This window comes from Dendroctonus ponderosae, unplaced genomic scaffold (genome assembly GCF_020466585.1).
Source record: "Dendroctonus ponderosae isolate FM_Combo_2020 unplaced genomic scaffold, Dpon_F_20191213v2 Dpon_F_20191213_2, whole genome shotgun sequence".
Classification (NCBI taxonomy): Eukaryota; Metazoa; Arthropoda; class Insecta; order Coleoptera; family Curculionidae; genus Dendroctonus; species Dendroctonus ponderosae.
This window is the reverse complement of record NW_026018165.1, coordinates 10,217,616-10,241,742: the sequence shown is the minus strand read 5'-3', so window position 1 is coordinate 10,241,742 and position 24,127 is coordinate 10,217,616. Positions and strand designations below refer to the sequence as shown.

General features: G+C 30.6%; 1 protein-coding gene across 6 annotated transcripts in view; it reads right to left on the bottom strand.

Annotated features, from left to right (window-relative positions):
- LOC109538973 (prominin-like protein) overlaps positions 1 to 23,912 on the bottom strand; it is a 42,625-nt gene extending 18,713 nt beyond the window's left edge. For 4 of the 6 annotated variants that reach the window (XM_019906448.2, XM_019906452.2, XM_019906451.2 and 1 more), the window contains exons 1-3: positions 23,520 to 23,912; positions 8,911 to 9,253; positions 4,914 to 5,120 (exon numbers count right to left, since the gene is read on the bottom strand). In XM_019906448.2, the coding sequence (XP_019762007.1) occupies positions 4,914 to 5,120; positions 8,911 to 9,013 (310 nt within the window). In that variant the 5' untranslated portion in view covers positions 9,014 to 9,253; positions 23,520 to 23,912. Of the gene's footprint in view, positions 1 to 4,913; positions 5,121 to 8,910; positions 9,254 to 9,387; positions 9,403 to 13,074; positions 13,198 to 23,519 lie in introns of those variants that run through there. The other 2 variants (XM_019906450.2, XM_019906449.2) reach the window with 2 other exon arrangements.
- Between the last annotated feature and the right edge of the window lie 215 nt (positions 23,913 to 24,127).

Sequence of the window (24,127 nt, the reverse complement as noted above, 5' to 3'; positions counted from 1 at the left end):
ATATATTCCTATTTATAAAAACAGGAAAATCCAAAATATGACTATGTGCAGCATTTGTTTAAAACAAGTTTTATAAGCGGTTTATTATCAGCTGGCGCATTTTCAAGTCAAGTCTTCAAAGGTTCAAGTGCACTTAAACGCCGCTTATAAACTTAAACTCAACATCGATGCGATAAAAGTAAATATTTATTACTTATAAACGACAATAGTTATTGGATATTTTGCTGGCAAATAAATGGGTTGCAACATAGCACTTACAACCCAGTAACGGACGATCTATCCTCATATTGTGTAAACAATAATGCCGCAATCCATATGGCAGCTGTTTTGGCTGGCGGCCAGGACGAAAACTAGGATAATTTACACGGATCGTTCGTTTAATCAGGGAATATTAAAAATCCTTCGTTATTTGAAACTGGGCATAATGCTGCTATCATTTGGGAATATTTAGAACTGTAAAGAAGTAAATGAGAACGTAAATTTATCTCACGGTTATAAGGATGACAACAACATAAAACAACCAAACAAAACGCTGGAAATATACAATGTACTTACAACTGTACATTGTAGATAAATGATCCATGTAATTTCCCTTTTATAATTATGTATTTTTCCATAATTTTACCAAACAAGTTATATTTCATTAAGTCGAGACAATGTGCCGTTGAATATGAAAAAATGTCCAGGTCGTAAAGACTTTTATTGCGATTTGAATTGCGTGTCATTATCGATCCATCGATGATTTTTCAAATCGGATTCGCGGTTGGATATTAGAGTCAACTAAATATTATCTTTATTAAATTCCTCATTCGCTTTATGATCACACCATCAAAATTTTCCTAATTTATTGTTCCAATTCTAACAACCTACGGGCATGTTTTGCATTTGCATTTGCAAGGTTAAAACTTGCAAATCGGTTCCTGAAAGTGAAAACAAACTTTTCAAAGTTTGAGCTGAAATTATAAGCAGTAGGTACAATGATGTAGACTCTACATTGTAGAGCACATATCTTTGATACAAACTTTCGGTTTGTATCTTCAATATACAGTGTACATATTTCCTTACAATTCTGTTTTATCAATTGCACTAAGCAGTTTAATTAATCACCACTTCAATAAAATAACTAAAGTATATTTGCACAATATTACTACTCAGCTGTGAGAAAGATCGCCAATAAAATCGCCTATGAGCAAAGCATAAATATAGTGGAGAAAATGAAGTCAAAATAAATTAAAGTAAGTGCTTAAATGTATTTACTAAAAGTGATAAGACTGAATGCCTGGTGATGAAATTAGTTCAATTACTGATATCTAGCTAATATACATTTTTGACAACTTCATGATGTTTTCCCGAATGTCTCTATGAGCAAACAAATAATGATGCCCTCAACAAATTATTACTTCCGCCAAGCGATTTTTTTAATTACGTTTTTTGCGTCAAAGTTCTAATTTTGTTAGGTCAAGAAGAGGCTGCTATATTTCGAAGTTACTATAGTATATTTTAATGACTGAAATAGTGTTGGAGATGCTAAAATATACATTTGATTTTCAACTTTAAACGGAAGTTAATAATAATATGCAATAATTAAATAATTAGTGGATAAAAAACCAAAAAATCACTATTGCTCAATAAAACATAATGTTTATTCAGTTAATGCCCCTTTGTATATGGGGGGCATTTTTAAATTTATTTGTTAATAAAAAAATTCCTATTGTTCATCAGTACCTTAATGCGTTAAGATACTGAATGTACGATTTTTAAATTAAAAATKTTAACAAAATATTAAGAAATGAAAACCTGCAAGCAATGTCAATAATTTATAAAAGTGATTAAATCCAGATATTTGTTATTAACCATCAAAGAGGCATTTAACTGTATTTTTCTTGATCTCTACTTTTTATTATATTCCACTAAGTATATGATATTCCTGTTCTACATTTAGAAATTGAAAAAAACGACAAAAATACAGTACACTGCACTACTATAGTTTTTAGTTAYYATGTACCTAYATGCATTTTTTATTTAATTTTTGAAGATCATTTAGAGGAAATAYGTTTCTTTTATTTTACGCAATAACATACGTAACGTTGAAATTGTGGTACGCGGGCTTTCAAGGCTCAACAATATATCGAAAAAACTCGATCAACTTAAAATTATAAAGTGAAAATAAAGTGTCACTTTACTACTAAACGTTTCCAGTAATCTATGAAAAATGTTGGAGTAATCAACAAAAAACTGACAATATTTCTGTTAAATGTGTGGGACGAGCAGTTCTAGTAAAATTCTAAACGTAATCTTAACGAATTTACATGTAACATATATTTAATGTAACATATAAGAAATATTTTAACCGATAAAATCATAATAAATCAAATCTTGTGTACCTTGAAGTTGGTTAATTGCCTAAGCTCCCATCAAGAAAATTAATCTTTTACGCTAAAATAATGTTTTGTTTGTTATTTCCGTGTTCAGCTTTCGTAGCATTCGATTACAGTAAAAGAAATAAAAATTCGCTTGACATAACCATATTCGGTTAGGAGAAAAACTCAATTTGCTTACAAAGAAATAAGGCCATATAACAATCGGCTAATAAACGATAAAGTTGAAAACGTAATTTCGAAACAGTTGCTGCAATAATTTTAATGATTTAAAAACCGAACCGAAACATACCAAGGCCCAGTTAGAAACCACATGGAAACATTTGCAAGAATTATTAATTATTTGTGGTTGTAGCCAGATTTTTAATACAACGAAATAAGCATCTATGGCGTAATATTGTTACCTATACAATTTATCTATTGTTTTTCAATTTCTTCTATTAACACTATAACATTTGGATAAACCCAAGCTCTACTGAAGTAGTTTCATTAAAAAAATTGAATTAGTCTCAGAATGAATCATTTCGTACATATTCACTTATCAACTGTGGTGTCCCCGATCTTTTTCCATTGAAACTTTAACGACGACAGGAGCTTTTCTACTTTTAATGCGTATTTATTTGTCAGGTCGCTTGCATTTTGTGTTACTTTGAAAATATTGATCAGACCTAGAAAACGGATAACAAAGCAGTAACATCTCTTTAAATCGGAAAAGGCGGAAATGTCAACACCATTGTTTAGATCGAGGCCAGCAAAGGTCGACACGCTAGGGCGAATATCACAATGAAAAATGTTATTTCGCATTATGTTGATCCACTTGATGCTTTAAAAATGCGTATGATCTGCTGTGATTATTATAGACAATAAATAATGCGGATTTAAACAAACACCTTGACTCGAATCGGAAGCGCAAACGTTTGCTTGCATGAAAAGTTAGTATGCTAAATATATTTTTTTCAAAGTAATTTAATAAACGCTAATATGCCGAGAAATATTGGAGCCACTAAAAACTCCGAACGATGATAATGAATGAATGAATATGAATTGGATGTTGGCTTTGCTCTTAGATAAAGAGGACGCTTCTACATGTATTTCTTTTATTAGAAAAGTCATACCTTTTTCGTGCATGCTTGTATCAAATTTTTTAGCATTAATATCAAAAGCAAAATTTTAGCAAAAGTCGCCACAAACAAATGTTTTCAAGATATTCTAATTTAAAGTGTGTATGTGGTTTTCAACTATTTTTTTCTAAAACAGTGGACACAAAATAAACGCTTATAGTAAGTGACTATATTATCATACAAAATTTAAAATTTATTTATTCGTTTTTATTGCCATAGAGCAATTTTTCAGACGGTTACTTCTTCGAGAATCAACTTCAATATTTCTGCAATCTTTTTTCTCTTTGTGTCAACTGTTTTGCTTCTAAGAATAAGTGCTTGAAATGCAAGCCTTTCAAAGAATTTATTAGGAATACATACAAAGGACAAGAAAAATTGAACGACTGCCGCAAATCCAGTTAAAATGAGAAGACAATTCTCACAACTAGGCAACCCGTATTCCCATTTTATTTCTCGACTTTTGTAGTAAGAGTTCTTTAGGACGTGGAAAATTACAATAAAAGTTAATAAAGTATAATTTCCTGCAATGTAAATATTCAGTTAGCCATAAGTTTACTAAATGATGTGGGCTGAGCGATTTTCGATGATCTTTTTCCGCAGAAATAAATATTGTTTATATACAGAGTGTTCCGCAACCACATGATCAAAAAGGTACTGCTTTATTTCGACACTGGAATCAACTCGTTTTTCTTTGACTCTTCTTTGCTCTAATCCGTTTTTGATAATTTTGGGTTCTTTGTAAAATCTTTCAGCATTGATAGTTGTCGCCCATAAAGATATTTCTCTTTTCTGTCTAAATTGAGACTAACGCTCAGAAATGTTAAATTGTTTCTACAACTATCCAACTTGAAACTAAGGTGACTAGAGCAAAGCGAAAGTAACGCGAACTAATTTTTCACATCATCAATTTTCAATTCAATTAACGACCTGTAAACAAACATTTAAAAAAATTTAAAGTTCGAAAATAAATGTCACATTCTACTAATTTCCAAAAAATGAATCTTCTTAAAAAATCAACATACTGTAAACAATACGATGTGGAAAATATGTTACTCCAATGAAAATGAACTGAACAACTGAAATATTTTGTTTCGTAATAAAATTGCGCATAGGAAAAGGAACTGTGCATATCCAATAAAATGTTGATGTTCAATATAGAAATTGCGATATGCCTCACTTCTATGTACGGCCACTTATGACGATTGAGAGACGATGAGAATTTAAGTATTATTAGTAAGTCAGTAAGATTGTTCTATAATCTATTTATTTTGATCTATCCATAAAATTAAATAAATTAAATTATTTTAATAAGGATTCAATGTTTCAATGTTCCACTCTGAAGAAGCAACTTAAAAAATGGAACAGTTTCTGTGACGATGTTACTGTTCAACGTTTAACACCAAAAATTACTCACCTTCCATTAAGATATCCTTTGGAGCAAAAACGTTTATGAACAAACGAGTCAACTTATACAATCCTGCCATCCCTCCTGCATTGAACTCCGTACTACTGTAGTACGTTGCATCGTTAACAAAGTCCGTATAAGCGACATTGAAGTCCAATAAACCAACAGCTTGTTTCAGATTTTTGGTAATTTCATTGATTTTTGATACAAATGAATCTGAAACAGAATAGATAAAGTCGTGAATATGCTAATATTATTGTATTTGTTAAATAATGGCTGGCAGGCATTTGAACTCAATCACTAATGGTAAAAAAGCTAGTCATTGCAAAAGGTTCTCATTACATAGCCGTATCTAAAGCGTGACAAATCTGTGAGAGCTGATCGACTAATGAAAGAATATTGTTCCTATATCAGTATAAGTGTTTCAATTTGCATTAAAACTGGGCTGGAAGAAAAACAATTGAACGAAATGTGAAATGAGGGTTACACTCGTAAAATGACGAATGGTGCAGTCTCTCTTCATCTAGCAATTACACGTCTGTCCTTACACCCAACAAATGAGTTAAAGAAAGAAGTTAAACTTTGCAAATATTTTTCTGATTCTGGTTTTTTATTGTTACAATCTTGCAGTGTTTTACGCCTTGGTCCGTTCGCACTTCTTTTTTTGCTTAATCCAGATTTCCCAGATTTGGGATTGATCTTACAGAACTTCACATTCTTTAATAGTTAGTTAATAATTTGCAATGCTTTCTCAATTTATGTTGTTGTCTACTATCTACAGGACGGTAATTTCCTGGCTCCATTATTAACACAAAACTTTAAACATGAAAATCTGCGAAATTTTCTTAAACGCAGACAAAAGTTCGTAATACGGAAAATTAAATAGATTTTAAGAAATCCAAGCAGAGAATTGATTACAAGTATGTTAGAGTTACAGTGTATTTGTCGTTAGTTTTTTTCTATTATACTCCTCAAAACCTAACATTTAAAAAATCGTTCACATACACGTTACTATGTGTTGTTAAATTAATTAGAACTTATTTTTACTATATCATATAAAGTTTTATATTATATATATAGTATAGTATTATATTTATGCCGTTTTTACCCTTATCGGGTGATTTCAGTTAAAATCTAACTATCGATTTGTATGAGTACTTAGATTTTCTATAGGTACCTATAAATACCAAAGTTTCTAAATTGTCTGAATTGTTATTAATAGTAGGGATATATCGATAAAAGTATTCTGGTTTTTACCATTTATAATTACTTATTTAGAAATTGATGTAAAAAATTACCATGATATTACGACTGTAAGAAGGTGATAAGAACGATCCCATGACCATTCCAAACTTTTGTTGATAAAAATTATGATTACACTCAAAATAACATGACGTTAAAAAAGTACATAAGTAGGTAGTGTTAATAATTTGTGTGCGTTCCTAAATATTGAGGTCATTTTCTAATTTTCATTTGATTATATTTTAAAGCTTTGTCAACAGGTAGGTACTTAATTAGAGTTAGGTACCAAATTTCGTTTTTTTTTTTAATAAAATTCGCAAAGCATTACTCTCATTATATGAGTTTTAGAAAAAGAAGTACGCTTTCTAACCGAACCGCCTGTTCACATGTTCACTTCAGAACATCACTTCACATCGGTTTTCATTTTACATAAGACTATTAAAAACTTGAATCCGCCTCAACCATGTAGAACTAATCTACAACATCGGTATAAGCCATACATCTGTTCTATTTTCCGGTATTTAGGATCTAAATATGTAAAAAAGACTAATGACTTAAATCTCCATATAACAGCAATAATTAGATATAAATAAAATATTAGCAAAAGCAAATAAATCTTTAGTTGTAGACATAATTCAATTTCATAGGTTAAATTAAACGAAAATTTAAAACAAAATAAATTTTATAAGATTAGTTTTACCAAACAACATCTCTTTTTACGAGTTTAATCATATGACTTTAAATTACTAACACCTATGTAAGAAAATGTATAATTCGAAAACAAATTCAAAACAAAATTGCTTAAGGCGATAAAGAAATCTAAAACGTAAAAAATAACCATTTTCTGGACACATTAATTATAAGTTTATCTATTAAACCATAAGTAAACTGATGTCGAAAAAGTTGTTCTTTCTCTAGGTTTAAAAATTTCAATTAGGTACCTACATACACCAAAAACGATCTCAAGTTTGACTTCGTTTCTAGAATAAAAGAAAAACGTCAAAAATTACCAGAAAAACAAAAGACATCATTTCGCAAGACCAAAAATAAGCTTTGGAAAATATATGCTGATTCAAGCAAAAAGTATTAAAGCAACCGTTATCAGGGGTTGAATCTACCTACGATGATCAAAAAATTTACGAAATTTTAAATGAAGGAAGTTATTCAAAATTACATAAAAATCCAACAGAACGTTGGTAAATTATAACAACGTCAAGAAAGTTAAAGCTTAAATCACAGATTACGAAAGATCGATTCATCACCACAAAATAGTCACACCAAAGTTTTACGCGGTTCCAAAAATTTATAAAGTAAATATTCCTTTACGACCAATAGTAGTATAAATTAGTAGTAGGAAGTATAAATTCACCTAGAAACTCGTTAGCCAACCATGTTTTAAATATTTGATCTCCGCTAATAACTAACACATGTTGCCATATAAATATTCAGCATATTAAAGAAAAATGACATGGATGTACATCCACACCATGTTGCGGAAAGTATTGATTCCCTAAAATACTTGTTTTCTACCGTTTTTTTTTTAATAGAATTTTAATTTTGCGTGTTAACTTAAACCTTAAGCAACAGGAATGTAAATAAAGTTACGAAGAAAAACTTCATTTGTAAGTGGAATCAAATGCATTATTGGAAAACTTCTGTTTTAGTTTGTTGCGAATGTACTTAGTCAGTACTAATTTCTTGTGAGAATAATTATTTGAATTATTTTTCTCTATAGGCAGACCTCCAGAATAATTACTCCAATTTTCAATCACCTTGTATAAACCTTGCGTAATTCCAAAAACTTCGCGTTTTTGGATTTGTTCCTGTGAGTCCCCTGAAGAATGTTTTTGCTTCATCTTACAAATATTTAAATTTTGGAGCAGTACGAAGCCACTCAGAACACAAAATGCAGACAAATATGAGAAGCTGCTAAATTCATGTCTTCTAGCATCATTGCCGAATGAGAAAACAAACCAGCAAGAAACCACAGCAGTGAGGAAAGCGAAAATAAAATGTAAAACTGCCGGAACTAAGTGCGAAATACGGAGAAAAACACTTAAGAGACTCCATGCAGTTAATGAAAATTAACAATAAAATATTATAACGCAATTAGAAGGGATGTAAGAATACACACACCAAAGAAATGGCAAAGGCAATAGATCAAACAGGGGAGTGAAAGTAAGTAACTACTGAGGAAAACTCTGTCCGATGACAAGAAATAATTATGCAAGATTGAGAAAAACTCCGACCAAGACGAATCTTGAAAACTGATATTCAGAATTTTATATGAACCTATACAACTAAACAGCAGCAACATCCCGACAGCAAATTTCCATAAGTTTAGGGAGTGCTGCTTATTAGTTTATTTAGGATGCTTCAAGATTTCTACAATTCCTACACGTTGAGTGAGTTTGGGTACCAAAACGAGGCGAGGCTAACGATGATGCGGTTCTGATGAATACCTCTGAATAAGGGGGACTTTTTCTAATTGTAAATGTTTATCTTTATCTCCCATGTAGGATTAGAACGGAAAATCCAAATGAAATTGGTAGAAAGAATGACTGTACTTAAAAAGACCTTCATTAGCTCATTAAACGATATTCAAAATGTATTAAAAATCAACATAAGATAACGATGTGTTGTTAAACAAAGTTTTCCAAATTCTGCTGATTTCACTATTCTTCCATGTAGTTACCCGAAATTTAACTCCAAGCATATTATAAAACTACATTACATACTACATACAGCGTACATTAAAACTTACCTTTTCCATCAGATAGTTGCACAGCCAAAAATAAAAATATGCAGGTCAGCGACAAACTAACTGCATTAACTGATTGTCTCTTGTTCCACTCTTTACCCTTCATTTTGAACTGGTGCACAATTTTTCGTCACAGCCTGCTATTTCTCACAATCACTGATAACAACACGAATAACGTTATTACTCATGGCTCTTCACTGATATACGTTGAAAACTACACAAAGATCGATACGATAAAATCAGATGAAATTTTCTTTTATGTCCGATGGAGATTGAAGTTCTTGCTGCTTGAAGCATCAGTCTGACCGATTAGCATGTTGTGCTTCACTGGAGTTGACACTCAGATCTGGAAGTAAAGAAAAACTTTGATGAAACAAAATACTTCCTACAAACGATTAAGTTGTGAATGAATGCATTTGAGAAAAATCTGTAAAATTGACAGTGAGTGCTGGTATGAGAATAATCGACATCTCAGGTAACCTTCAGCCGAACAGTAAAAGCGCAATAATCTGAATATCGAGTGCTATCTAAAGCTCATAAGTGTAAAAAAAGATTAACTATTAACGGTATCGTTCGCTGTATTATCTCTGTTTATGATCCGCATTATATCTTTTGTCTAATAAAAAGTTGAAGATGTCTATGGATATTCACCAGCATTACTAAAAAATAAACAAGTTGCCTCTCAGACTATGAAATGTCTTACGGCTGGTCAAAGTATCGGATGAAAAGTTTTCAGGGATTATAACACGTGGACCATTGAATTTGCTTACTACAAAATTACAAAACAAACCTCGACAACCACTATACCCGGTATATCTAAAAACAATGTTTGTTGAAGCCACAACTGCAATTTAATGCAATTAAATGTTCTGAAAGAATTGTGTTTGTCAAAAAACATCTTTAGAGTAATAAATAAAGATTAACTAAAAAAAAACTTTATCGGCTTTCAACGATGTACGTTCCGCTAAGCACTTGAAAATTTTCCAAAGTTCGATTGCAGCTCACAATTGTTATTTTTTGGAACAGAAACCTGATGTGACGAATGTATAGGACAAGTTTTATTGGCACAAGCTAAATTTTAATAATAAAATACTTTATTATACGATTAAATTGAATTCGTAACACCATTCTATATCCGTTAGTTGAACTGTTTAAGATAATCTATAGTAATATTCCTTTCAAATCTTTAAGCTTTTAATTAAATTTGATGTTCCGTGCTTCAAAGTTTTAAAACTTACTTCGCTTTAAGTATGTAATTTTTTTTTTGACCATAGACTTGAATGTGATTTTTTTAAATCATACAGTAAACCGGTTGATAATGACAATATAAGTAATAATAATAACAACATTTCTTAGACCATTTTAGCTCACAGTTTCATTATCAATATTCATTCTAATACAAAATCCATAGAACTTTTAGTCACAAGAACTGCAGAATATATTCAATAGAAGATTATTTAGATAAATATCAGATGTATCAGGGTAAAAGTTAAAAAATGTAAAATTAAAACAATAACTATGAAGCCATTGTGTCCATGATTGAAAAACTTTCCAATAGAAATATCGATTCTGCAGAGTGTTTGAGCAAGTTTATGGTCTGGGTAAAATGAAGTAAGTTTGAAAAAATGAAGTTAAAACAACACAGTCGACGAGAAGGCAAATCTACTGAGAAAATAATCTTCTGTTTATTATATACGGTGATTCAGTGATAAGTATTTTAGCAAATGAGCACAAATGTTCAAGCCCGATTCTATTGGTCAGTAAAACATTGATTAAATGAAATTGAAAAGTTAAGAAAAAAATTGATAAAACCTACAAAGATAAAAAAGTTAAGACTATAGGATAAGGTAAGACTAAACTTCGGACTAAAGTTTCAGAAATATTTTATAATTTTGATGAAAATGTGAAAGTAACGGAAATATCCGCGTTCCAAATGACTCAAGTAAAAGTCCCGATCACACGTTTCAAGAAAATATTTATAACGTCATAAAATTATCAAGACAATGGAATAAACGTAATCTCAGAACTAATGTGATAAATCGGGTTGTAAATGCGCTAATTGCAGGTACATTGATACTGCTAATTGTTGAAACGTCCTAATGCTAATGCTAAACTAATGTCCATTACGAATTCAACGACGTTTTAAAGTATGTTTTTATCTATTGGCGTTACAATACCTACTGTTAAGCCATTTTTAATAAACAGATTTCCCTGTCATCAACTCAGCTTATGCATTTATTAATTATTTGCTACAAATTCTTATGCGATTACTGTTTTGGGAAACAAATTTAGAAGGGCTTTTTAGGAGTAATTCGATCGATCAGTTCTGCCTTTGTTGCTAATGCAAAGTACAACGCTGAGTTCTCTCTTCTAATTTTTCCAGTTTTAAGCATCTAGATAGCTGATTTTATACGGTTTTAAATACTTGCCGTAATTATCACTAAGCACGCCACTGTGATCAATCAATCTACGAAAACACGCAAATTATGACTGTGATGAAGACAATTTTAACTTTTAAAATAGCCAACAGTTGCTGAACGTTGTAGCAGTTTAGTGGTCACTGCACTCGCCGTTCAGCAAATCTAGGTCTAGATGTAATTTTAACGGTAATATATGAAAAAAACAATTGACATACAATTACTTTCAGAGCAAATAAAATGGCAGTCAAGCCAAGGGAACGTTTAGAAATACGTTTTTCTTATTTTTAAATAATGATGGTTGGAATTGAGTTTTTCCAAACTATAGGAAGTGTGGATGGTGTAGCTGTATGTTGATTCAATGTTACTGAATTTAGTGAAGAAAACTGAAAGATACTAAATTTAGTACAGTTTAACTAACTCACTTGTACACTAAATGGGTCGACTTGGGTCTGACAAACAGTTTTAGCTGTTTAGGTGTCGAGATTTTATTTCTGCTACTTAAGAGCTAGAAGAAATGATTATTTAGTTCGATACGAGGGAGAGTTTAGGCAATTAGTTGCCTTTGTCCGAGAGGTAAAAGAAAATATGTTACCCCTTGCCGCATTACCTTTGAAGACGGTTGTGGCACATGCTAGGGAAACGTCGCGTACAAATACCCTTCAATTACAATCAACAAGCCCACTTTCGAAAAAAGAGTTTAAGGTTTCTGTAACGATTTCTTGGTCTAAGCCCTTTAAAGTAAGTCATTTTCCTAACACAAACTTAAAATTAAATTGGGCATACTTAAATTAAGTTTAAATACAGTATGATTCAAATTAGAACTCATGTTACCCAAGACTAAAGATTCGAGCAGTTAGGTTTTTTAAAAATTGAAAATTTAATTACAAAAATGTTTGCATCTATTTCTTCCAGACCGATTGTAAATTTTAAAATAGTGAGTTTTAAAATAGAATGAGTATGCAACTGCTCATTCTCAAAGCTTTTGTGCCTTTACAAAATGCCCACTATCGAATTTCGAACCACATGATTTGTCTACCATATGCAGTAGATTGCCTTTTTACTTTTTTAGAAAAGTTTCAGTATTTTTATGTCAATATTTTCAGTTAAATGATAATTGGCGTCTTAAAAAAACATACTTTTATATATTTTTGTTCCAAATATCTTAATTTCCTTCCAGATATTAAAGGTATGTTTCAAAATTTACATGTGTAAGAAATGAATATTTATTTCGACAATAAATCAGGCCGAGTTCGAAATCATAACGCAAACAAAATCTGGGCAACCAAGTAATTTGATCGTAAACGTTTTGGTCATAATTTTACGACTTTGATATATTAGTAGACCTCAATATATTAGAAAATTGAACAGCTAAAACATGCTAAAAATATTTCAAAAGTGAAAAGTTGCGGATATTTTTCCTTTCCCTGAAATTAGCTGGAATCAGGGGTTGTTAGTGCAATTTTTTTAAAATTATGTCCGTAAGTGTTGGCAATAATTTCAAACAGTTGCGCAGTCTTATAGTATTGTTAATGAGTGAGTTTGTCTCGCAGAGTTAATTATTTACAAGATAATGGATTTCTAATTATACTTTTCTCTTGTTGGATTGGTTACTCAGTTTTCTACACTAGTTTCAGATATATTTGGACTACCAGATAGTTAAACCTTGTTTTCCATAATGTAATTTGATGGATACTAAAATGAGTATAAACTAACACCCTATACAAGTTTGTGTTAATACTACACCAACCTGTATATTTAATGGTGAGTTCCAAATTTGAACCATCCTTTATCTATTATGCGTAGTTTCAAATCGTCAATTCTCAAAATCGTGATGTTAAACCAGATAAACAAGTTAATAATGAGTGAAGTCAACTATCAATATTACTTATTTGGGCCATCAGTTTTCAATACTTTTCATTTATATCCTAAATTATCAGCAGATTAAGCAACCGTAATAAACAACACCAGTTATTTCGGATTAAGAATATTCGCAATAGTGATGCATTGGTACTTAAAATGCCCACCAACAATTGCAAACAGCAAACAATGACTGATTACTTTTAATTGTTATTGGCTCGATAAGACGCTACAACTTTCATTAGAAACCCCGAAAACCCTCAACTATTATTACTTAATTTTAAATCACATGCATTTAACGTAAAAATAGCATTGTTTTGAATGGGTCCATTACTCTTAAGCTGCAACTAAACTAATTAAAAACCCGTTTTAATTTTTTTAAATAATGGTATCGTTATGACGTTGTTTCTTGATTTATTTAAATTAGTCTACGTTGAACTGGTTATATTAAATAATAAATTGTATATTATCTAATTAAAAAATTCATTCTGCGTGCTTAATAAGAGTTTGCCATTGCATGCTAAATTCCCATTAATAATAATATGTGCCCACATGTTTTGGGCCAGGCGATAAATTAATAGTGTCAAATGAACGGCTAATGTAACGGACAATTTTCATCAAGCAATAAAAAATATAAAATAAAACCTAAATTTAACAACAGAAAATTTCAGACCTTTTTAAGACTTTAAAAATGATAACTCCAAAACATTTAAATTGTTTCTTATCACAACATCAACGACAAAAATTCACAATTGAATAAAAGAGTACTTTTATGAGGAATATATAATCGTTCAGGTGAAAAAATTAAACATCAGGTAAAGAAGCCATTCGTACGTACAAATACCAAATATAAAAAAAAATCTAACTGTAATTATATGGACACTTATGCCAACTATTCTTATAAAATAAGACGTAGTATAGTTTCTGCTATGATCGGCATAATTTAACTATAAAAGAAGCCACAGCAGAATCGAGAATTCAGTTATTAAATGTTTGGTCAGATAAGAAGATAAGTCTCAGATAGTCTACAGTCAATCTTAGTCAGTCTAAAGACAGTCTAAGATATACGAGTCATAAATAGTTAAGGTCCGGTTACAACTGAAATCTATTGTTTGTATTAATTTGGAAATAAATTGTTTTTAAAAAGCAAACTTTCAAATTGATCAATAAAATTCTGTATAAAAACATTTTTTGAACGCTTACTATTCTTAGAGTTAAAGTACACATGCTAATGAAATATAATTAAAAGCGACACGTAATTGTTCCAGGAAAAGCAAGAACGACATAATATGTACTTTGTCTCCATGCATGGTATAAATGCATTTAATTCTGCTATTAAGGGGATAGACACATGAGTCACAAGGGACATTGAACCGTGCAAACAGCTTTTAATCACAATTTCTACTCAACTCTCTCAACTTTGTTCCCGATAAGAACTGAACATGATGTGCATAATCGTTAAATGTTAAGCTAAGTTGAAACAATATGTATCGAACAAAAACGATAAATGGCATTAACATGGAAGGAAGTAGATAATCACGAAAATATTCGGACAACCCGCGCTTAGAAAGATTTTGCCAAGAATATAAATTTTTTATTATTTCTTTTTTTCAAATCGATTGAATATACATATAACTTTTGGCATATTTCATCTAAAATAAAACAAGAATAATGCATTGAAAAATCGTTTATTAACATATGTGTTATACGGATGGACTTGAGAAATTTGACTGCTTATTCTTATACCGTTATTCTTTTCCTCGCATCAATTTTGCCCTACTCTTCCAATTAATCTTGATGTCCAGTAGTGCTAAACATCCATTCCTGCAAAATCCTCGCACTTTAAAACTCTTCCGTATTCCGATTTTATACGCAATTTGTAGTAAACTATTTTTAAAGATATTTATATAACCCACTTTGTCCAAGATTCAATCAATTAAAGCGAACTCGCCCACACTAAATGAGGAAATACACCTCTAGACCATAAATGATCCCCGCCGTGTTTCACTGTCGCGTACTTCTTGATTTCTTATTTACATTACAAAATATTACACCTCTTCAACAAGCTTCCGCATGTAAAAAAATCTTAGGCAAACTGTTGACGGAAACACTTATTTTTTCACTGAGCCGGCTTTTTCTTTGCAACGCGTCGAAAATATCTATCAGAGTGAATACAGATGCTTAAATAGTTACTTTTTTGGTTGTGGGACACAAAGAAATTGTTAAATTTCGACATAAATTTGAATGCTATTTGTTCATGGGATTTAATGGTTGAGCTAAAGGTTTTAGTTGAGACATATACAGATTTTCAATATGAACTTTAGCAGTCAGGATTGCCTGATTGAGTGGTTAACATATTTATGTTAAAAAAGGTAGATACATATCGAAGAAACATATTAGGAGAATTTTTCTAAGCAATAAAAATACGATTTTTTAGGGCCGTTTTAAAATTATGTCAACATTATAGCAGACAAATCCACATTTCCAAACTTCAATAGAGTTTTTGCTGTATAGTCTATAACTATAGAGTAAAGATGGCACTTTGGAAGATTTTGGGAGCCAAAAATGTATGTGTGATTTTTAGAGGAATAACTACTAAGACTCGCAACTTTTCTAAAACTTGGTCGCTGCTTCGTCTAAAATGCGCCTTTTAAATCAATTAACATTTAAATAAACACGGTTAAGGCATCCGAACATGTATAGAACTAACACATACGATACAGCTGTTATCTGGTTCCACAAGTTGTTAACTCAAATCCCCCAATAAAAGAAGCAGATCAAGCAGGACCAGATGACAAAATTTTAAAATAGTCTGTAGTCGGTCATTTTTATTCATTCATACTTATGCCATAATTTCCAGTCAAGAAGAGTATTGTAATAAAAGTAAAAATTCTGATGTTTTGGATTATGCAAATAACCACCGGGGTGGACGACAAATAGCTCCCGTCTGTCGCTTGAAACAGTTTTACAAAAATGAGTTTCAGGCTTTCGAAATATACTTTACAATCCAGTAAGTAAATATATATCAAATTAACAGAAAAGGAAAGACTAAGTGTTACCTTCAAAAATCATCCGAAAGTTGGTAAGGCAACATAAGCAATTTGAGTTTTTAGCCGGAAAATATTTTCTATATAGGTCGATAAGATGTAAAACATCATTCACATATCACAGGATTACTAGGTCAGGACAAAAATATTTCCTGGTATTGTCAGTTTTAGAAATTGTCTTACAATCACTGTTGACCTTGATTAACAGGAAGCTAAAACTAGTAAGAACTTAAAAAGATGTTATATTGAAAATAAATTACTGATAGGAAGAATGCGATTCTGTAAAAGTGGAAATAATACAGATATTTTATTTGCAATGTTGGGTAACGTATCTTATCGAACAAATTCTTTTAGGTGCCTCATATCCTCAAACGCTTCCGAGAACATTTCTTTTTCCGATACATGTTGCGGTCGACACTTCTCTCAATGGGCAAACTTTAGTTCTAAAAGTTTGCTAGTGAATTATTAAAGAATGTTTTTACAACTTTAGTGCACGGATGGTCTCCATTTCATGTCAAAATAAATGTGAATATTTAAACTTGATCATGGGCTTTTAACTCATTTAAAAGGCTTTGACTATTCCGAAAATTAGTGTTGAGAAAAATAAACACTACTTAACTAAATAGAAATATTTCAATAAACTACAACATACAGAAAAATCGATTAAATAAACTAGATATAAAATAGAAAACTCACACACTTTTGCATTTGATTTCGTTTTAAATGTTAGGTTTAAAATCTCCCAAATAAATAAATGAATCAAACAAGTAAAACATGCCCATTCCAATAGAACAATGGAATTAATAAACAAATTGCTTTAAAGAAACAAATAGAGCACTCATTGCGGTCAAAGGCATTTCGTAGAAATCGAGCACAATCAAACAAAACTTAAAATAATGGCAATTTTTTATAGATTTTCAAATAACCAGTGAGCATTAGCGAATCCTTGAATTTCAGAGAATCAGGTCTCGTTAAGCACGATGTGGAATTTGTACTTTCCAGTTGAAAAATTTAACGATTTTCAATAATGGTCACGGTGCTTCGACGGCACAGCGTACATTCATAGATGTTTGTCTTAAGCAACACTAAAAGCTGTTGAGAACAAACTGAATTACTACTCATCAATCAAAAGCATGTACTTTAATAATTTACAATTAACTTAATTATGAATGGTTGGTGAACCCCAACTAGCAATTACGAGGAAAAGCTTTCAACATAGCATAGAAACAGGGGGAAGAGTATTTGAACAAGAATTTATGATAACAGGTCACAGCAATAAAGGGGAGCTTAGAATATTTCCTTGTATAGTTTTCAGTATTTAAAATGTTAATAATTAATATTTTATTTGCACTTTGAATACGTACTGTAGTAGTTTTCAGGAACTCAGACTGTAAACTTATACTTTAGAATATTGAATGAAAGAATTGGTTTATTTGGCACTTGGTTAGTAAGAAATTACATTAATAGAGTCACTCAGTATACAAATGCAAATCGATATTTCATAACTAAACAGCTATAATCTAACAGTCTGCTAAATATAGTGAGTACATGACTCTTTAAAGGTCCTAAGATTATCACAGTTTCTAATAGATGAGGGTCATTCATTGAATTACTGTAATCACTTATAAGTACTTATTACGTAGTGCTTTGATAAAAATTAATTCTTGATCATTTGAGAAGTGACGCTAGAAGTTGGTTTACCATTTTGTATACAAGTAGCCTGGTGTTAAGATTCATTGCTTGTCGCACACAAAACAAGTTTGGGAGATTTAGCATATTAGTTATTCTTGTATATGTATTAATGGACTTTTTAGTCATAAAACTAAACTAGTTAACTAGTTGTTGCAAATAACTAATTATTTAAATTTTCCAGCATTGAAACTTGCTAAATCTATGTTAAAATCACCTATAAATGTGCTATCCAGATTTATATCATCAAAAAATGTTTTTTTATTAAAAATATTTATCTTTTACAATTGATATTCTCATTAGCGATAATTGTTTGTCCTATTATTAAATTTAAATAAGAGGCTACGCCATTTAATTGAAGTGTGTTGTTATTGATTCATAGCATTTTTTGGGCATTTAAATATTTTGTTAATTTACTCACTCCATTTCTTTATTATTAGCAAAATATTAGGAGACGTACTCTACTTTATCTACGATCTACAATAAAAATGACGCATTACTTGCAAAAACTTTTCACTAATTTCTTTATTATTATTAAAACTCTTTATTCAAACAAACAAAAAATAATGACAAATAAAAATTAAGTAAATAGTATAGAACCCGTAAATAGTATAGAAAAGTTGTACAAACAGTACAAAATATGAGTAAACTATGCATGAACATAATGGTTTGCCCATACTTAATAATATAAAAACAATTAACAACATGAAAAGTCTGAAACAGAAACAAAGCCAGCTGAAAAAACAATTTCCCTGTTGAGATTGCAGGGTTCATATAATATCAGGCATTCTCAAGCAACTAATACATGTTCAGAAAAGGTCAAACATTATAACTAATAGTTTTTTTTTAATTTCCATTTTTGCAGTTACACAAACTACTTTATTGCCTATATGTATATAAAAAAAACGAAGTTTATGGCCTACATAATACAATTGCTACTTACAACGCTTAATATACACATATGCAAGTATACAAAATGCATTTCATTAAACATACTCCCATATGTGTAAATAAATATAAGTGTTTGTTTACATTTAACGTACAAATTGATAAACAAATACATAGCGTTTAGTTCTGGAGCTTTGCATTGGTCTTTTATATATTATATGGTAATTGTATCTTTGTATACAGGGTGACCCAAACTGAAGTGACAGAACATCATCAGTGTGTTGTACGTTCAAAAAGAGAATTAAAACTATTAGAACCAGAGAAGTTTTCCAGAAACTCTCTGTTGGAGTTGAACGACTAAGCTTTTGTACACATTTTAGTAGTATTGAGATTAAGCCATTGCAGGTCAGTGGCGAAGACTTTCGTATTTAGTGGGATTATTCTGCCCTTAAATTCTTCATTCACTCACTAATTCAATGCCTCACTTTGAAATTCTGCTGCTTTCTACGCAAATTCACAAATCAGAATGATTAATACGCATATCTAGATAAAAGCCTAACTATAGCTGAAAGTTCTAAAATCAGTGAGTTGAAAAAATAGCATTTTCCAACGGATTTATGAGATAAGATTTCAATCAGTAACTTAAAAAAATGTATTGTTCTATCGAATTACGCTAATACAAAATATTGTTCGGCTTTCGAATGTTCAACAATCTGTTGATATTATAGTATTTAAGTTTGGGTCGTTCTGTATATTTATAGAAAATAAAGTATGTCACGTTGTGACGTTTAAGAGAAAACCCATTTGCTCGTATAACAATATATAAAAACAAATAAGAGAAAGGTTGAAAATTTGGAACGCAGCATTAGCAACCTTTAAATGAAAAATAAGCATATTGCAAGTGGCCCATTAAACGTTTGAACACATATCTATTATATTTTCAAATATCAGAATTCAAAACATATTTTTATTAGATCCTTAGATTACTAATAGAAAAAAATATATTTTGTTATTTAATTGAACACTGAAAACAAAATAGAACATAATAAATCAATATATGTATAGGTAACTAAATAATTCATTGGAATTTGTTTTCATTTTTATTCTTTTATCACCAGTATCAGTCGGTTGATTTATTACTTCTTTTCATATTCGACTATTGACCTTTCTTTAAAGAAATAATTAGTATTAATTATAATTTTTAATTTCAGAAAAAGCACTATTTGATATAGTCCTATCATAGAAAATCGACTTAAAGTCACGTAACTCTAATGCAAATCGTTGCTTTCTGCGGGTATTAGTAAATAAAGTATATCAGTAAGTGAGTTTTATTAATTACGTTGACTTATCTTCACAGATAGACAGATAGATTGTATTCGTTCAAATATTTACAATTACACTCATTACACTAATTACATTTAAAGATTTAAGTCTGTGTTAAAGCGAGTTACTTATTATATGGTTTTTATCTAAGGATTATGATCAAAAATGCCTACATTAGAAAAGTTTTTCCCGGTTAGGATTATTGATATTTTTTAAAACTGCTTTAGTTTTATTCCTTGGAAATTATATAATTTCTTTAGGAGTGAAGTTTTCCAAGAATTTTTTTACAACTTACATGAGCGATCAGATCTCAATAACGGGATCTTTATCTGCGCTCACCAATAGCACAGATATTCAAAACTCAAAATGCAAAAAAGGTTAATCAGTTATGAATTATTTTACCATTCAATTCAGAAGAAAAACGACTAGCGTTTGCAAAATGCAATAAAGTAAATACAGGGTGCTTAATAATATACAAACAGAAACCCCAAAATTTAACCCTGAGATCTCATTTAAAAGTATTTCCTGTGATTTACACCACTTTATGAATTCGTTCATCTCAAGGTTTTTACACAACAAATTGTGACTCACAAAATCGAAGGCTTTAGAAAGGTACAACGCGGTTAAATTCTAGTTATTTAATCGGTGATTTAATGCAGCTCCCAAATATATAAATTTATTCATATTGCAGATCAACCTTTTTAACGCTGTTTGACCGCTTGATAAGAACTTAAGAAACTAGTTTTATAAAGATAGATTTAACTGAAAATATTACTAAAGATATAAATCACATTTCTTATTTTCAAAAAAAGCTGAAGAACAGAAGTTAAAAAACAATGTTGTGTGTAAAACAAAAGTTACACTTTATATTAAATTATGCTTGTAAAGAAGATGTTTTTTTCCTTCTGGRAACAATCAAATTTTTTTAAATTAAACAGTTTAAGTTTAATATAACATTTCAGGTCTTACTTATTTAGGAATGTGCAAGTAAAATGAGTCCTGCTGCAATGCAAAGAAAATGAGTCCTGCTATTAATGTTACTCATGGGAAAAAAGTGTTCAGTTCCTTTTGTGCTTAATGTACCTTAGGTTACATTKTTRTGTTACGGAAAACTGATGTGTTCCYAACTTTCTTTCCAACCTGCATTGTTTTTTTTTTTTTGATGAAATACTCTTTGAGCAAGCATTTTTTTAATTACTTACTTAGATGTTTCAGTATTGCATAGRCACCCAATACTTGCAATATATTTGCAACAAAAACCATTCTAAAGTAGCTTTCAACTACAACTTAACTTAAAACTTACTGAAATTAAACAAACAAAATTTGAAAAGAAGAAAAATACTGTTTTTGCCTTAAAGTTACTTTAAATAACTGTGCTCTCGAATAAGAAKAGATTATGGAAAAATTMAAAATGAGTCTTYACACTAGTCTAGTCTCTACACTAGGTAAGTGTTGTGCATTTTTAAKTTACGGAAAACTGATGCGTTCCAAACTCTTTCCAAACTGCATTTTTTTCGATTGAATAAGSCATGAGCAAGCATTTCTTTAATTAGATGTTTCAGTATCGTATAGACACGAGACAACCAATAATTAGGAATATTTGCAAAAAAAAAACAGTTTTAAAGTAGCCTTSACCTACAACTTCTGAATGCAACTATTTTTAACRAAARGTAAAATTAWACCAACAAAATTTGAAAAGAAGAAAATAACTGTTTTTRCTCTAAAGTTACTTGTTATGTACTTTAAGCAACTGTGCTCTCGAATGAGAATAGATGATGGAAAAATTCAAAATGAGTATTACTATTAATGTTACTCAATGGAAAAGGCTTTCAAAGATCATTTTGTTCTTAATGTACCTACATTAGGAAAGGGTTTAAGTTACCGAAAACTGATGCCTTYCAAATTATCTTCCCAACCTGCATTTTTTCGATTGAATAAGCTATGAGCAAGCATTTTTTTAATTAGATGTTTCAATATTGTGTAGACAAGAGACAACCAATAATAAGGTATATTAGCAAAAAAATAATTTTAAAGTAGCCTTCAACTACAACTTTTGCATGCAACTATTTTTATCAAAAGGTAAAATTAAACCAACAAAATTTGAATAGAAGAAAATAACTGTTTTTCTCTAAAGTTACTTGTTATGTACTTTAAACAACTGTGCTCTCGAATGAGAATAGATGATGAAAAAATTCAAAATATTACTATTAATGTTACTCAATGGAAAAGGCTTTCAAAGATCATTTGGTTCTTAATGTACCTACATTAGGTAAGTGTTTAATTTTTAAGTTACCGAAAATTGATGAGTCCCAAATTCTCTTTCCAAGCTGCATTTTTTTCGATTGAATACGGCATGAGCAAGCATTTCTTTAATTAGATGTTTCAGTACCGTATAGACAAGAGACAACGAATAATTAGGTATATTTGCAAAAAATTAGTTTTAAAGTAGCCTTCACCTACAACTTCTGAATGCAACTATTTTTAACAAAAGGTAAAATTAAACCAACAAAATTTGAAAAGAAGAAAACAACTGTTTTTGCTCTAGAGTTACTTGTTATGTACTTTAAACAACTGTCTCTCTAATGAGCATAGATGATGGAAAAATTCAAAATGAGTATTACTATTAATGTTACTCAATGGAAAAGGCTTTCAAAGATCATTTTGTTCTTAATGTACCTTCATTAGGTAAGGGTTTCATTTTTAAGTTACCGAAAACTGATGCATTCCAAATTATCTTTCCAACCTGCATTTTTTCGATTGAATAAGCTAAGAGCAAGCATTTTTTTAATTAGATGTTTCAGTATTGTATAGACAAGAGACAACCAATAATAAGGTATATTTGCAAAAAAATCATTTTAAAGCTGCCTTCAACAAAGTACAACTTTTGCATGCAACTATTTTTAACAAAATTTAAAAAAATAAGTAAATAGGTAGATCAGTTTTATGTAAAAATGGGCCTGTAAAACTGGCCCATTTCTTTGTTTCATGCTGCTATCAGAAACTCGAATCAAGAGTATTTTATAATGTGTAAAACACTCCCATATGTGCTCCCAGAGCAGACTGTTTGTTTACATTTAAGGCCCCGAGAAAATCAATAAAAAGCTGTTGGTAAATTAAAAAAGGAGGACTTTTAGTCACCAAAAGCTTCAGAAAACTGTTCAGTCAACCTCATTAATTAAGTAGTACTTGATCATTTAGGATGGAGGTTAAAAGTGACACATTCACTATTGCTCAGATCATTTTCTCCTTGACGCCTGATTAATGTTAAGCCTTTGTTCCCTATGCTCCAGTTAAATCGTGCATGATTGAAAATGAATCTTCACTCAATAGAATGAATTGCTATTTAGACTGTGTGAAATTCGAATAAGAAACCTTATTGTGCACTCACCTCACGTCTTCAGCTCAGGACATCAATGAAAACAACAAAAGGTTACAATCCAAAACAAAAACTGGCACTTATTTGAACTAAACTACAACAAGATTTATCTATAGCAGTCTAATAACAAATAGATTAGTCAGTTTGGGCTGTTTATTTAGATCCCAAAACAGACCGACAATATCATAACTGCACTTTGCAGTACAACCGAAGAACGGTCTCCCACGAACTAAAACTAACAACTAACGGGGACTTGAACGGAAGCTCAATCAGAGCACAGGCACAGACGAGCCATGCGCCCCGGACAAAATGGGCACAACTGCGTTCAAAATTCACATTATTAACAAAAAAACAGTCAAATATACGTTAATATTGAAATGTTTCTAAGATGGTTGACTGCTTAAATTAGTGAACGAAGTGGAAATTCATCGAAACTAATCAATCAGACAAGTATCTGAAGCTTAGGCCCGGTTCCACCAAAAGTGATTAAATTCTTGGTTAACTAATCACAATCATTTTTTAATCAGCACTTTAATCATGATTAAATTGTCATGCGTTCCACAACAAACATTTTAACTCCGGTTAGATAATCATCAGTCTCATCGGGTCAGATCGTATTT